This window comes from Notamacropus eugenii, chromosome 1, assembly GCF_028372415.1.
Source record: "Notamacropus eugenii isolate mMacEug1 chromosome 1, mMacEug1.pri_v2, whole genome shotgun sequence".
Taxonomy (NCBI): Eukaryota; Metazoa; Chordata; class Mammalia; order Diprotodontia; family Macropodidae; genus Notamacropus; species Notamacropus eugenii.
In genome coordinates this window covers 237,185,511-237,199,911 of record NC_092872.1, presented here as the reverse complement: position 1 = coordinate 237,199,911, position 14,401 = coordinate 237,185,511, and the positions used below count along the sequence as shown (strand labels likewise).

General features: G+C 38.2%; 1 protein-coding gene across 4 annotated transcripts in view; it reads right to left on the bottom strand.

Annotated features, from left to right (window-relative positions):
* Positions 1 to 14,401, bottom strand: part of P4HA1 (prolyl 4-hydroxylase subunit alpha 1) — a 65,606-nt gene that overhangs the window by 33,520 nt on the left and 17,685 nt on the right. For all 4 annotated transcript variants that reach the window (XM_072628220.1, XM_072628217.1, XM_072628218.1 and 1 more), the window contains exons 2-5: positions 13,485 to 13,595; positions 11,986 to 12,082; positions 10,537 to 10,688; positions 3,142 to 3,279 (exon numbers count right to left, since the gene is read on the bottom strand). In XM_072628220.1, the coding sequence (XP_072484321.1) occupies positions 3,142 to 3,279; positions 10,537 to 10,688; positions 11,986 to 12,082; positions 13,485 to 13,590 (493 nt within the window). In that variant the 5' untranslated portion in view covers positions 13,591 to 13,595. The remainder of the gene's footprint in view (positions 1 to 3,141; positions 3,280 to 10,536; positions 10,689 to 11,985; positions 12,083 to 13,484; positions 13,596 to 14,401) is intronic.

The following is a 14,401-nucleotide window of genomic DNA, read 5'->3' as shown; positions in this document are numbered from 1 at the left end:
AGAAAATAGTTCTTTCAAAATTAGAATGGAACAGATGGAGGCCAATGACTTTATGAGAAACCAAGAAATCACAAAACAAAACCAAAAGAATGAAAAAATGGAAGATAATGTGAAATATCTCATTGGAAAAACAACTGACCTGGAAAATAGATCCAGGAGAGACAATTTAAAAATTATGGGACTACCTGAAAGCCATGATCAAAAAAAGAACCTAGACATCATCTTTCATGAAATTATCAAGGAAAACTGCCCTAAGATTCTAGAACCAGAGGGCAAAATAAATATTCAAGGAATCCACAGAACACCGCCTGAAAGAGATCCAAAAAGAGAAACTCCTAGGAACATTGTGGCCAAATTCCAGAGTTCCCAGGTCAAGGAGAAAATATTGCAAGCAGCTAGAAAGAAACAATTCAAGTATTGTGGAAATACAATCAGGATAACACAAGATCTAGCAGCTTCTACATTAAGGGATCGAAGGGCATGGAATAGGATATTCCAGAAGTCAAAGGAACTAGGACTAAAACCAAGAATCACCTGCCCAGCAAAACTGAGTATAATACTTCAGGGGAAAAATTGGTCTTTCAATGAAATAGAGGACTTTCAAGCCTTCTTGATGAAAAGACCAGAGCTGAAAAGAAAATTTGACTTTCAAACACAAGAATGAAGAGAAGCATGAAAAGGTGAACAGCAAAGAGAAGTCATAAGGGACTTACTAGAGTTGAACTGTTTACATACCTACATGGAAAGACAATATTTGTAACTCTTGAAACTTTTCAGTATCTGGGTACTGGGTGGGATTACACACACACACATGCACACACGCACACACACATAGAGACAGAGTGCACAGAGTGAATTGAAGAGGATGGGCTCATATCTTAAAAAAATGAAATCAAGCAGTGAGAGAGAAATATATTGGGAGGAGAAAGGGAGAAATGGAATGGGGCAAATTATCTCTCATAAAAGAGGCAAGCAAAAGATTTATCAGTGGAGGGATAAAGAGGGGAGGTGAGAGAAAAACATGAAGTTTATTCTCATCACATTCCACTAAAGGAAAGAATAAAATGCACACTCATTTTGGTATGAAAACCTATCTTACAATACAGGAAAGTGGGGGATAAGCAGGGTGGGGAGGATGATGGAAGGGAGGGCATGGGGAGGAGGGAGCAATTTGAGGTCGACACTCATGGGGAGGGATAGGATCAAAAGAGAATAGAAGTAATGGAGGACAGGATAGGATGGAGGGAAATATAGTTAATCTTATACAACACAACTATTATGGAAGTCATTTGCAAAACTACACAGATTTGGCCTATATTGAATTGCTTGCCTTCCAAAGGGAAGGGGTGGGGAGGGAGGGAGGTATAGAAGTTGGAACTCAAAGTGTTAGGAACAACTGTCGAGTAATGTTCTTGCCACTAGGAAATAAGAAATACAGGTAAAGGGGTATAGAAAGTTATCTGGCCCTACAGGACAAAAGAGAAGATGGAGACAAGGGCAGAGAGGGATGATAGAAGAGAGAGCAGATTGGTCATAGGGGCAATTAGAATGCTTGGTGTTTGGGGGGGGAGGGGATAAAAGGGGAGAAAATTTGTAACCCAAAATGAATGTCAAATAAATAAATAAATAAATAATTTGGAAAAAAAAAAAAACCATTATTGCTGTTACAGCGTATACAATGTTTTCGTGGTCCTGCTCATTTCACTCCGCATTGTTTCATGCAAGTCTTTCCATGTTTTTCCAAAATCAACCTGCTCATCATTTCTCATATCACAATAATGTTCCATCGCAATCATATACCACAACTTATTCAGCCATTCTGCCAATAACGAATGTTTCAAACACTAATTATAAACTACAAGCAACTTGGAAAATTCACAGGAAACGAAGGAACCAAAAGTTAACTTTTATAACAAGCAGTCATTACCAAAAAAATGAAAGTATATATTAACAGAGCAAAAGAGCAAAAAATTCTGGGACAGCCAGAAAATGCCTTGAGCTCAGAGATACAGTGTCTTATTCACAGAACATCTTTGAGGCCTGTTTCATTGGACCACAGAGAATGGAGAGAGAAATAAAGTATAAGAAGCCTGGGAAGGTAGGTTTAGCATGGACTTTGAATGCTTAGCAGAGCATTTTATTTTTGCTCCTGCAGGCCACAGACAGCCCCTGGAGTTTACTGAGAAGGGAGTGACATGGTCAGAACTGCACTTTAGGAAAACCACTTTAGTGACTGAATGGAAAAAGGACTGGAGTGAGGAGATGTTTGTGGCAGGCTGACCTACCAGCAAGCCATTGCAGTAATCCAGGGGTGAGGGGATACGGGTCTGTTGGAGGAGACGAGATGGAATGAGATCACTTGGCCAGTCATAGGGTTGGCCTTGGTAAGGAGTAAGCCAACCTCATCATGTGACACAGGTGAAGAGGACAGTGCCAAAAGGGACTTGAGTGATGGGGGGTGCAGGGGTGGGGCAGGGGAGGATGCTCACAGCTATTGACCACAATTTTTTCACCTAGGAAAGAACTAGTTCCACTGTTCTTTTCAAATTACAAATCAGTCAATTCGAAAGGTCACTAGCATAAATCTAAATAGAGGCAGCAGGTATAATTTCCTATTTCTCTAAGCAATAGAACCAAGGAAATCCCCAGAAGCACACAGTAGTGGCAAAGTGAGATTTCATATCCCAAGTCTGGCTGGCAGTTGAAGGGGATAGAGGACCTTGCCAGAAATAAGTAAAAAAGCAGGATATCCTGCACAATGCAGAACACTTTTTTAAAAATCTGATTGTGTATATCCGCCACATGTCCCTTCTTGAAACATGGTATACATATGTACTGTAATAGCCAATTTTCTAGAAATCTTCTAGACAAAGCAGGAAAACTAAGAAGGAAAAAAAAATTCTGGGTAAGTTTTTTTGTTATTTCTTTAAACCAATTTTGCCTTCCAAGGTCAGTTTCTAATTTGCAGCTGACCTATCAAGTGCTAGAGAAATGAAGTTTATTTCAGGCCTCAAGACTATCAGTCATATTATCAATTACAGATCTGAAAAATACAAACACTCTTCACATTGTCAGAGTCCTAATGAACTGAGCAGATCAGCCAGGTGATGGGTGTTTTGCAGAAGCCCAGGCTCATCTTACCTGGAAGATCACCCTTTGAGATGGTATCTGTATCCAAATTGTAGGTGTCCTGGAGACGCAACAAGGCTTTGGCTGCCCCAGTCTGATCTTCGTCATTTGGGAAATATTGTCTTTGAATGGTCAGGTTGGAAATGAAGCCTGGGAAAGAGAGAAAGAGAGAAAGAAAGAGAGAGAGAGAGAGAGATAAAGCCTCCAGATTCTATTTAGTTCACCAATTCAAAGTTTGCACATAGATTTGTAAAGAAAGACCATCAAACTATTGCATATATAGATAAAAGAATAAAGAGTCCTTATATTTGTTAAGAATTCAATTATTAAAAGCGATTCAGTTTACTTCCATCTGATCAAACTTCTGTAGTATGTTTAATATAGAATTCAGAGGTAAATCTGGGTCTCTCTCTTCCAAATCAGCACCTACAATTGGGATAAAAGCAGGCTCAAAATTCAGCATTGGAGAATTGATGGCTACATTGCTTGGCAAGAAAACAGGAAACACAATCGTAAGGGATTTCTGAAGGATAAACAAATCTGTGTTTTTTAAACTAAAAACTCTTTGGTCAATTTACAAATTTTGATAAATGAAAGGGCCTTAAACTAAAAAAGAAGTAGGGGGGAGAGGACTGCCTGTTTATGGCCTACACAACTACAGTTAAGGAAGAATAACCTTTGAGATGTCCATAGGTTCAAAGGAGAAAAAGAAATCCAAGAAAGAAGCCAGTAAAGATACCTGACCTGAAATATCATCTGTAAAGATGTGGAAGCAGAAGATCAAAATCAAGGACACAAATTTGACCTCATAGGTATCACTGAAACTTATAAGTATTCTTTATTCAAAAGAAACAGGACATGCAAAGGGATAGAAATAGGGTTGTGGGGGTAGGGAATGAAATATACTATAGATATACAGATATATTTTTAGAGAAGATATATAGATAGATAGGCAGATAGATAGATTTTTAGAGAAGATATATATAGATATATAGATTTATTTTTAGAGAAGGAAAATACATGTGGAGAGCATTTAGGTGAAGGTCTGCCTTAAGAGGGGGAGGGCTCCCCTACAATGGAGGTCTTCAAGAAGAGGGTAGACTACCCTTTGTCAGGTTTGCTATACTACTAGGTATTTCTTTCATATACAGGTTAGACTGTGCGTCACTGAGGTCCCTTCCAACTTCCAAAGTGTATGATTCTGTGGCAACAGGTTTTTCAGGATAGCTTAAAGCTAGCTAGGCAAGATAGTATCTAGAATCCAAAATAAATATTTTTAGCTTCTTTAGTACTGTTGTTTATATGCATGACTTAATTTCGGGCATTCTACAAAAAAGCCTTTAAAAAGATTCTGATACCAAGATATGGGTTTCTGTTAATTGTCTTACATAAGACCAAAAGCTATTCCATAAGAGATAAGTGGTCAAACGATATTAACAAACATTCCTCAAAGGAAGATTGCCAACTGTTAACAAGCATATGAAAGAATGATCCAAATAACCTAACAAAAGAAACAAGTACAAATCAAACAAATCTAAAGTTCTTCCTCACACTCAGCAAATTGGCAAAGATGACAAAAGATAAGGATTATGGGAAAATAGGTGCAGTGAAGCACTACTGGGCAGAACTGTAGACTAGCACCACCATCCTGGGAAGCAATTTGGAATTACACAAAGAAAGTGATTAAAATGTTCACACCTTTCAACCCAAAGATTCCACTACTGGATACCTACCTCAAGAAAGCCAGTAACAAAAAAAGACCCCAATTACACCAAAATACTTAGAGTACCTCTTTTTGGGGGAGCAAAGAATTGGAGGAAAAGTAGATGCCCCTCAATATGAAAATGACTTCTTGTTTGTCTTTCATTTTTGAAAGGGACCAAAGAAATGTCTTGACTTGCTAGTGAATTAGATCTAGGTGAAATAGAGTTGCACAAAGCCATCAGCCTTACTCTCTCTTCCAAAGTCATCAAAGTTAGGAAGGCTGGCAATGGCCCAGGATGCAGTGAATAACCTTGGCATCTTTGATGTCTATCTGACCAAGCTCTAAGCACTCCATAGCACCTGCTTCAGGCACCTTCATGGGCACTGGAACAAACTGTTCTCATCAACCCATTCCACTGGAGGAAGTCTTCACATGATTGGGGAAGATATCTCCCTAATTCATCAACAGGCTTGAGGTCTGTTAGTTACCCTCTATCTGATCTAAACCATCTGCTGAAATTGTTTTATGAGCATGATGCTGCTGCACATGCTACAGCTTCTTGAAGCCACAGGTGATAGTATGATGAAAGGTGGACACCAAAAGTAGATAAGTAGCCTTAAAAATACTCAGCAGCCCTCTCAGCAGAGGTGCGAGTTCTCCCTGAATATCCCATACACACCATGCAAATGAGTAAACAAATTATGGTACAGGAATATAATAGATTATTACTGTGCTGTAAGACTCAATGTTGTTGTTCATGCTTTTTAGGAATGTCCAACTCTGTGACTCAATCTGAGATTCTCTTGGCAAAGACACTGGAGTGGTTTGCTATTTCCTTCTCCAGCTCATTTTACAAATGAGGAAACTGAGGCAAATAGGGTTAAGTGACTTGCCCAGAATTACACAGTAAATAATTGTCTGAGGCTAGATTTGAACTCAGGTCTTCCTGACTCCAGGCCCAACACTCTGTTCACTGCACCACTAGCTGCTCCTATAAGAAACAATGTACATGAAGAACACAGAGAATCCTGAAAAAAATTATTATTAATTGATGCAAAGTGAGGTGAGCAAAAGTAGGAAAAAAATACATACAATGACTATAATAAGGGAAATGGAAAAAACAGAACCAACAAAAATAATTAAAAACTAGCCACTGAGAAATCAAAATGACCAATCACACTCCAAAACATATTATGAGAAGATATCTTTCCTTCTACTTTGCAAAAATGGGAAACCATGGGTGTGAGATACTACACATAAAGGTAGACTTCTAAAACGTTAGTTTTGTGTTACTTTTTTTCTATCTTCCTTTCTTCTTCCTTTCTTCATATTTTGCTATAATGGATGGTTTTCTGGGAGGGATAGACTGGGAACTGGAGATAACGCAAAAGAGAAAAAGTATCAATAATTTTTAAGAGCTTTAATTTATCTTGAGAACAAAGGTTTCAGCTAATCAGTGGATATAATCAACTTCCTAAGATCAAAACTAAAAATGAATGTTAAATCAGGAGTCTATAAGCACAAATTTCTTCAAGATTACATAGGAACATGGAAGAAATGAGGTCTGCTAGGTTTTTTAAATCAAGTATTAATTTAAAATTTGATAAAATGAGCAAAGATGTAATAAAGATATCTTATTTCTTTCTAGTGTATCACATACTTCTATCATGATATCAGCAAGGCAGCTAATGAAAAACTGGGGAGGTTGAAAGGCAGGCTAGATTTCCTTCCCTAAGCTTCAAAGGAAATCTTATACTCAAGCAGATTTAAATACTTTATCAGTGATGACTCATCATGCGCACAGTCCTATCCTAGCAATTACTATTCTGAGATTCAGAGAATGTGGAGATGTCCCTCTGAGCTTACCACCCCAATTACTGATAATTATAACAACTCTTTGAAGAGCAAAGTGCTACATTCTGAACTATGGGAAATTTCATAGTCTTATTTGGCCAGCAGGGGGTCAGACACTTTTCTTCTAATAGACATGTATACATGAAAAGTAAGTGTCTAGTTCAAAGAGGTCTGAAGTCAACTGAATATGTTCAGTTTGAAAACACCCACACTGAAACATGTAAAATTCCATGTGGAGGGTAGGGGGAAACTTCAAAATGTGTTTTTCCATAACAAATCTCTAAGAAAAAAAAGGAAATGAGCCAGCTGCATGTTTATAATAGCATTAAGGGGCATGACTACACTTTAAATCATCGAGACCAACATTGTAAAGGACTTCTAAATCATTCAGTCTCATTCCTTAAACCAAAATAAATTTCGGTCAGCATCTTCAACATTACTTCCTACAGATCAATATCAAATAATCCCACAAACAACTACTTAAATTTGTGAATAGATTGTTACAAGGAGAATGATACCTCACCTTTTAAAAAATGTCTTATCTTATTCTTATACTGCCACCTATAAATGTACCATCTCCATGTTGGAGAATTCTGAAATCTCCTTGTCCAACCATTATGTATTGGATTTCCACCTGTCCTGCTACCTTCCTTTCCCAAACTCTATTTTTTATCCACACTCCAATTCTCATCTAGCACATCTCCCCCATACTAGCCACTCTCTCCTCTTTTCCCCATCTTGACTCCTTGGTGAACCAACTCAGTTCTACACTGTCCTCTTCTTTGGAGTCCTGAACTTCCCCATCACTTTTCCAACTGTGCCCTGTCCAACCTCAGCCTTAAATCACTCCAAGAGCTCAATCCACAGCCAGGTAGAGAATGTAGACTGGCTGGCCTGGGCCCCTCTCCATAATGGAGACTCCTGGAGGAACTGGCCAATGGGAAAAGAGTGGAGGTACTTTCCAAGTACTGAGGAAAGCTACAGGGTAAGACTGCAGCTGAAGCATAGTGGCAAAAACCAGAAAATAAGAAGCAGGGAGGGGAATGGACAAAGTTGGCCGGCCTGAGTCTCTCCCTAAAATGAAGTTCCTGAAAGGAGCTCACCAGTGGGAGAAGGGGGAAGGATGCACCCAGGTGAAAACATGGCCGTTGCAAGGTGAGGAGGTTCTAAGAGAAGTTGTTCTGGGAAGTACTGAAGAAAAATGCCTGTGGGACATCCCAGTTCAAAATATTCAATAAGTATTTGATGATGCAGAACCAAAACTCAGGAACAGAACAGGATGCATATGTAATATGAGAGTCAGAGAGATAACTGAACCCACTGGAGCTAAAGAAGTCACTGATTATAAGAGGAGAAAAATGCCCAGGACTCAGATTTGAGATATGCTCATAGTTAGAGGTCATTAAACAAATGATGATCTAATAAAGATGAAGCAGAAGCAGTCAAGAAGCTAGAAGAACAAAGAAAAAGCAACATCATAAAACTCAAGAGAAAAGAGGGAGGTCCACAATGCCAGAAGGTCACTGAATCTGGCAATTAAGATATCACTGATAACTCTGGAGAGGGAAGTTTCCATTCACTCATGGGGTCAAAATGTAATGAGTAAACAAAGAAATATCTGATCAAAAAATGATGGGCCTCATCTCAATTTCAGGTGAGAGATGAGGAAGGATCCTACAAGCCTCCTGAGAAGTGAAGCACTCAGTTTCTTATCACTTCTTTTCCATATGGACAATTTTGTTTCTACATTTTCAACCTTGGCTATTGCTCACTCTGGGAAGACTGATGCTAACAATTCCTAAAATTTGGGGGCGGTAATTCTATCAGACTAAAATGTCATATACACTGACTTTATGGTATGGGATTTTTTTCCTCATAAAATTATACCCTCAACTCTTCAGACACTTCTAACAGAAGCACAAGAGTGACTTCAGCTGTGATGTTTTGATTCCCTATGATTGTTAGTATTTTGAAAACTTTTTTTTAAATCAATGCATAGTACCTCCGTGGGTCAGGACAGCACATCATATTTTACAAAGTTGGTATTCAAAATACATTCAAGGCAACTCAGATTTATAAACATATTTGCTACTTTTTTCCATTCCTTTTCTCTATTTAATTTTTTTTTTGCTTCTTAATATATTTTTTGAAAATTATTTGGGGAAAAGTCATAATAATACAATAAATTCATGAAGATCTAAATTAATTCATTTAGCAAGCATTTACTTAGCAACTCTATCCCAGCAGAAGACCTGGTTATACCCAGAATGTTTGTACATAAAACAAAACACCTTCATCTTTAACAGAGGAGCCTAATCAGAACTATCAGCATCAAATTATTATTTATCAAGTAATCAAGACAAACTGGATAGCTTTCAAGGCCTCAACATCTTTGCCATCGCTTCCAGCTATGAGCAAAAAATTCCAAAGTCAAAAGTCACTGTATTTTTTTAACTAAAAAACTCAAATGTGTCAAATGTGGTATCATACTCTATCTGTATTGGGTAACGGGTAAAGAGAAAGAGATGTTTTGTCACTGTTAAGCAATTAAAGAATTTCTTTAATTTTGAACCTGGATCCAAACAAACTTCTCCACTAGGGAGCAAACAATAAGGCAGCAATCTGAAAGGAGGGTTACAGAAGTCAGGAACCACCTCAGATTTGCTAATAAGCTGGAAGTCAAGGAAGGTATAGAATATACTGGAAGGTATAGAATCAGACTAAAGGGGAAAGTGGAGGTGGAACTCATGGAGACACCGAGCCAAAGGATGAAATGACTGAGGTGGAGTCTCACAGTCCCAGTACACAACACAACAAGAATAGATCAAGATGCCAGACTAGACCCCAAAACACACACACACACAGTCACACACACACACACACATGCACACACGCACGCACACACACCAAATCAGGACTCATCACAACAATCTCACTAGGGAACTTATTTTAGGCAAACCAACTAGGACAAGGGGTGTGGCAGAAGAAGAGAGCACTTCCAAAATCTGAAGCATACAGATCTTTAGAAAGGGGATGGAGGCATCTCCAAAGCTTCTTATGGTCTGAAGACACATAAAGGGGGAGAAATCTTGGGAGTCTAGACAGACATGGACTTAGAAGCCTAGGTAAGACTTCTCCCATAAACCAACAGCTAAGTTTCTTCAAGGCCATAAATCCAAAAAAACCAATCTGTCATTATATTAAAAAAAAAGAAGGAATTCTTATAAACTGGTTCCCCCACCCAGAGCAATGATTAGGGAAGCAGATTTTGGAAGAGCTAAACCACCAAACCAAATCCGTCATCCAACTCAGACAAGACCAAGTTAGTTGAACAAGCTTGTAAAGAGCACCAATGAATTGAAGAAGGATATCAAAGAAGAAAGTCTAGATTCTTGATAGCTTATAAGAAAAACTAGGATTAATTAAATAAGACCTCTAATTTTTAACTTCTTCCATATGATTTATGATTTGTTCTGATTCCCGGATATATTTCCTATACTACTTCTAATTTGAAAAAAAAAGCTAAGAAGCATTATGGTTTGGTTTTGTTTTTTTTTTTCAGAGAACAAAGCAAAAGAGAACCAATCAACCAGTTGAATCCTTCCTCTTGCAATCTAAGCTGGGGGTCAGAAACGCCTTTCAAGGATGATGACAGCAAGAACATGGCACCAGCTTGGTTAGCCAAGTCCTGGGGCTTTACTGGCAGAAAAAAAATTGAGATCACATATAAAGCATACCTGAATAATATTTCAGTTACTGTACAAAACACCTTGTGCCTCAGGATTAACTGTATCCTGTCTTAGCAATCACTATAGGATGAGGCTCTTCTTAAAACCTCTTCAACTTACCATCTGACATGTCTTTAAGGACTAGATTCTCCAGTTCACCCCACTCCGTGTTCAGCCGTTTCATTAGCTTGAATGCATTTACGGGATGCCCAAGGAACCCCTCAGGGTCCTTTGTAGCTGTACTGGTTAGCTGATCTAACTTCTCTGCCCACCTAAACATACAAAAAAAAATAAATGGAATGTGTATCAATTAAAAGAGAAGTCTCCTGTTTAAACAGAAGACTATGAAGCTCTCCATTCCTTGACATGTGCCAATACTGAGCTATCAGTTACACACACACACACACACACACACACGCGCGCGCGCACGCGAGAGAGAGAGAGATTTAATGGTTTCAATCACGCAAAATTTAGTGGTGGATGTGATCTCCTGACTTGCTTGTGTGCCCAAATACTGAGAGAACGCAGCTGCCTATTTTGATCCTTAGTTTGGGATGTCCCATGTGGGTCCCATGTGACTTAGCACCACCCAGTATCTCAGAAAGCTTATTCTGAAAGGGTTCACGTAAGTATGGTGTCCAAAAATAAATTTTATTGCTTCTCCTTAAGCTCAAGAAATTTATGTTGTAATTCAGTTTGCTATACTCAATGTGTTTACCCAATTTATCAAATAAAGATGCCAGGGAGAACTTTGTTAAAGACTGACTTGGTCACTTGGAATTTAAGCTTTATGACTTGCTATAAATGTAGCAGATAACATGGCAGACTTGGAGTCAAGACCTAGATTTCCACCCCACTTTTGATGGTAACAGTAAGTGGACTTTTATTTCTAAGCCTTAGTGTTCTCCTCTGTAAAATGGGAACAATAATACTTATCTTCACAGGATCCTGAGGCTCAGATGAGATTTTGTGAAGATGCTACAGAAATATTATTTTTTGGTTTGGTCCAGACCTATAATTTCATTGGTGAGGTGAACTCCAGGGAAAATTCACTTCATGTAACTCATCTGTAACTTTCTATCTTCAAGAGTTGTCTTGGACACTGAGATGGTAAATAACTTGGCCACAGTCACTCAGCTAGTCTGTGTCTGAGGCGGGACTAGAACATGGATCTTCGTGACTCCAAGGCTAACTCTACATCCCTAGTGCCATGCTGCTTTATAAGCATTAACTTTAATCTTATTATCATCTTTTTTGATATTCTATCTCTGCCCAAGTGGCTGGGCTAGTCCATCTTTGATCTCTCTCGACAGTCCTGTCCAAAACACCCACCATTCCTGCCCCAGTCCCTGCCCCAATTCCTAGGGTTAGCTCAGCCCTTGCCCTTGTGTGTTGTTCCCCTCCCTCTAGGCCTTACTCCATGCCTGGCTAGGGCCTCATCCCTTCCAAAGGCTGCCACATAGTTTCCCTTTCCAAAGGAACATTTGAGGTCTAAGTTCCTTTGTTGTATCCCTCACATATCCTAGTGACCATCCCTGCCAAAGGTCATTTGTGAAACCCACTGCTTACTTTTTCACTTGTTCCAATTTGACCTCCTCGGCTTTAATATAGTCTTTCAGGGATGTTACCAGGTCTTTCTCAGTGTGGATTAGATCTGTCATATGACCTAAACAGGAAAAATTTTAAGAGTGATATTATGAATTTTCTCTAATATTTTAAATTTTGAAAAGGGAAATACATGGAGAATTCTGTTATAGAATTGAACTGGAAAAGAGTTGAGAACTGGAAAGAATCTCATTTTACCAGATGTTTTTCTGGTAAACAAAAAGATGCAGCCAAAAATTTCCTTGAGCATGTGTTCAACTTCTAATTTTTAAGCTACTCAATTTTCCAAGCTTCATTTGGGTTAGCAAATTGTCTTTTCAGCTGGAAATTTTAAAGAAAAAAAACCACATGCACATATTTCATTGCCCAGAAACCAAACTCCAAATTAAAAAAAAAAATACTAATCTAGGTTTTAATTTTTTAATTCAAAAAAGAATACACTTATGGCACTTCACAACTGAGACCTGCTCAACAAATGGTCAAATTGGATGATGACAAATAAACATTTGTAAAGCATTCTGAGATTTGCAGAGCATTTTCTTCACAACAACTGTATTAGATAACACTTCAGGCATTACTCCTGTCTTTACACGTAAGGACACTGCGGCTTGGAGAGGTTGGCTAATTTAACCATGGACACAAAACCAAGAAGGATCTAAGGTGAAATTTGACCTCTGGTCTTCTCATTAAACCATGCAGTAAACTCTCTATTATTTTTCAAGTTAATTGTTATGATTAGGGGATCACTGATATATGGTTGACTCTGCTTACTGGTTATAAATTAGATAATATTTGCAGAGTACTTAGCACAATGCCTGGCACATGGTAGACCCTTAATAAATCGAAGAAAGAGATTTTTTTTCTTTTTTGGTTGGGGGTGAGGGTGGAAAAGGGGGAATAACAGTGCTGCAAAAAAAAAAGAATAAGCAAATGCACAGAACAAGAGATCCAGAGTTAAAGAGACAAACAAAGCTGCTTTGGAACTAATGTGATTGATGTATTATATGATTTAAAAACAAAAACAAAAACCAAGCTATACACCTATGGGGGATTCGTGGTTTCCTGAACAATCCTCTTTTCCTATTTTTCTTTGTATATGGAAATGTTTATGCTTGCTGGTATTTATTTAGTTCAGAAAAAAAATAAAACTGCATTTCGAAAGGGATTACTTTTTTAAAAAAATGATTAAGAGGGCCACAGAAAAATGTCAAAGTTTCAGTTACAGGGTTATGCAGTTATAACAGTCAATTAAGACAAGGTTTCATGTAAAACAGTAGCAATATACAGCTCATTTAGTCACCTTGAATTTTTTTATTTTATTTTTAATATTAGAAGGGACTTTTAGGATGGAAAGGAAAGAACCAAGTTAGTACTGTGAAGGTAGAGGAGGTTGAGAGGATGAAGCAATAAGCAACATAAACACTGAGTGAACTTATTTACATAAATATAGAACCAGTTCTTACCAATTGAAGTGAAGAAATCAGTATGGGCCAAAGCACGGTGAAGCAGGAGTCCTACAATTAACATGCACCGCAACATCCTGGAAGGTGTAATTTTATAGACTGTCATAAGACCTAAAAAAGGACATATCAACAATTGGTGTTTTAACTTTCTGAAGAATTCGGGGGTTTTGCTACGGTTTTTTAGTGAATTAAATCCCTAAATGTTGCCGTTACATATTAGATGTGAATTTCTTAGCAGAGTGAGTGACAGAAACCAGTTCCAACTTGTTTCTCAGCGAGGATGTTTTGATAGGCATTTTACATTCCTTTAAGGGATAATTTCTATGCACATAGAACCAAATATTCAAACATCTTTTCCTTCTAACAACAACTTAAATGAATAGCAGTGCCAATTATTTTGAACAAAATCAGAGCTGGAATCAAGAGTTGGAAGGAACCTTAGTGATGATCTAGACTCATCTAGACTTGAAAAATAATGACTTCGACAACATAACTCACAAGGGATAAGTGCAGTGGATAGAGCACTGGGTCTGGAATCAGAAAGACCTGAGTTCAGATCCGGCATTACACAATTCCTAGGTCTATGACCCTAGGCACGTCACCTCATCGTCACCTGCCTCAGTTTCTTCAACTGTAAAATGGAGATGATAATAACAGAATTCACCTCTCAGAGTTGTGAGATTCAAATAAAACATTCATAAAGTACTTAGCACAGTTCCTGGCACAGAGCAGGTACTTAATAAATGCTTATTACTCTGCTTCTTTCATCTAACCTGTCCTTAAAGGAGAACCCAACACCTCCTAAGGTAATCCATTCAACTTCTAAATAACTGTCTTAAGAAAATTTTCTTATATCAAGCCCAAAATCACCTCTTTGACCCCACCCAGCCCTCCTAATCGTCTTTTCGGGGCCACAT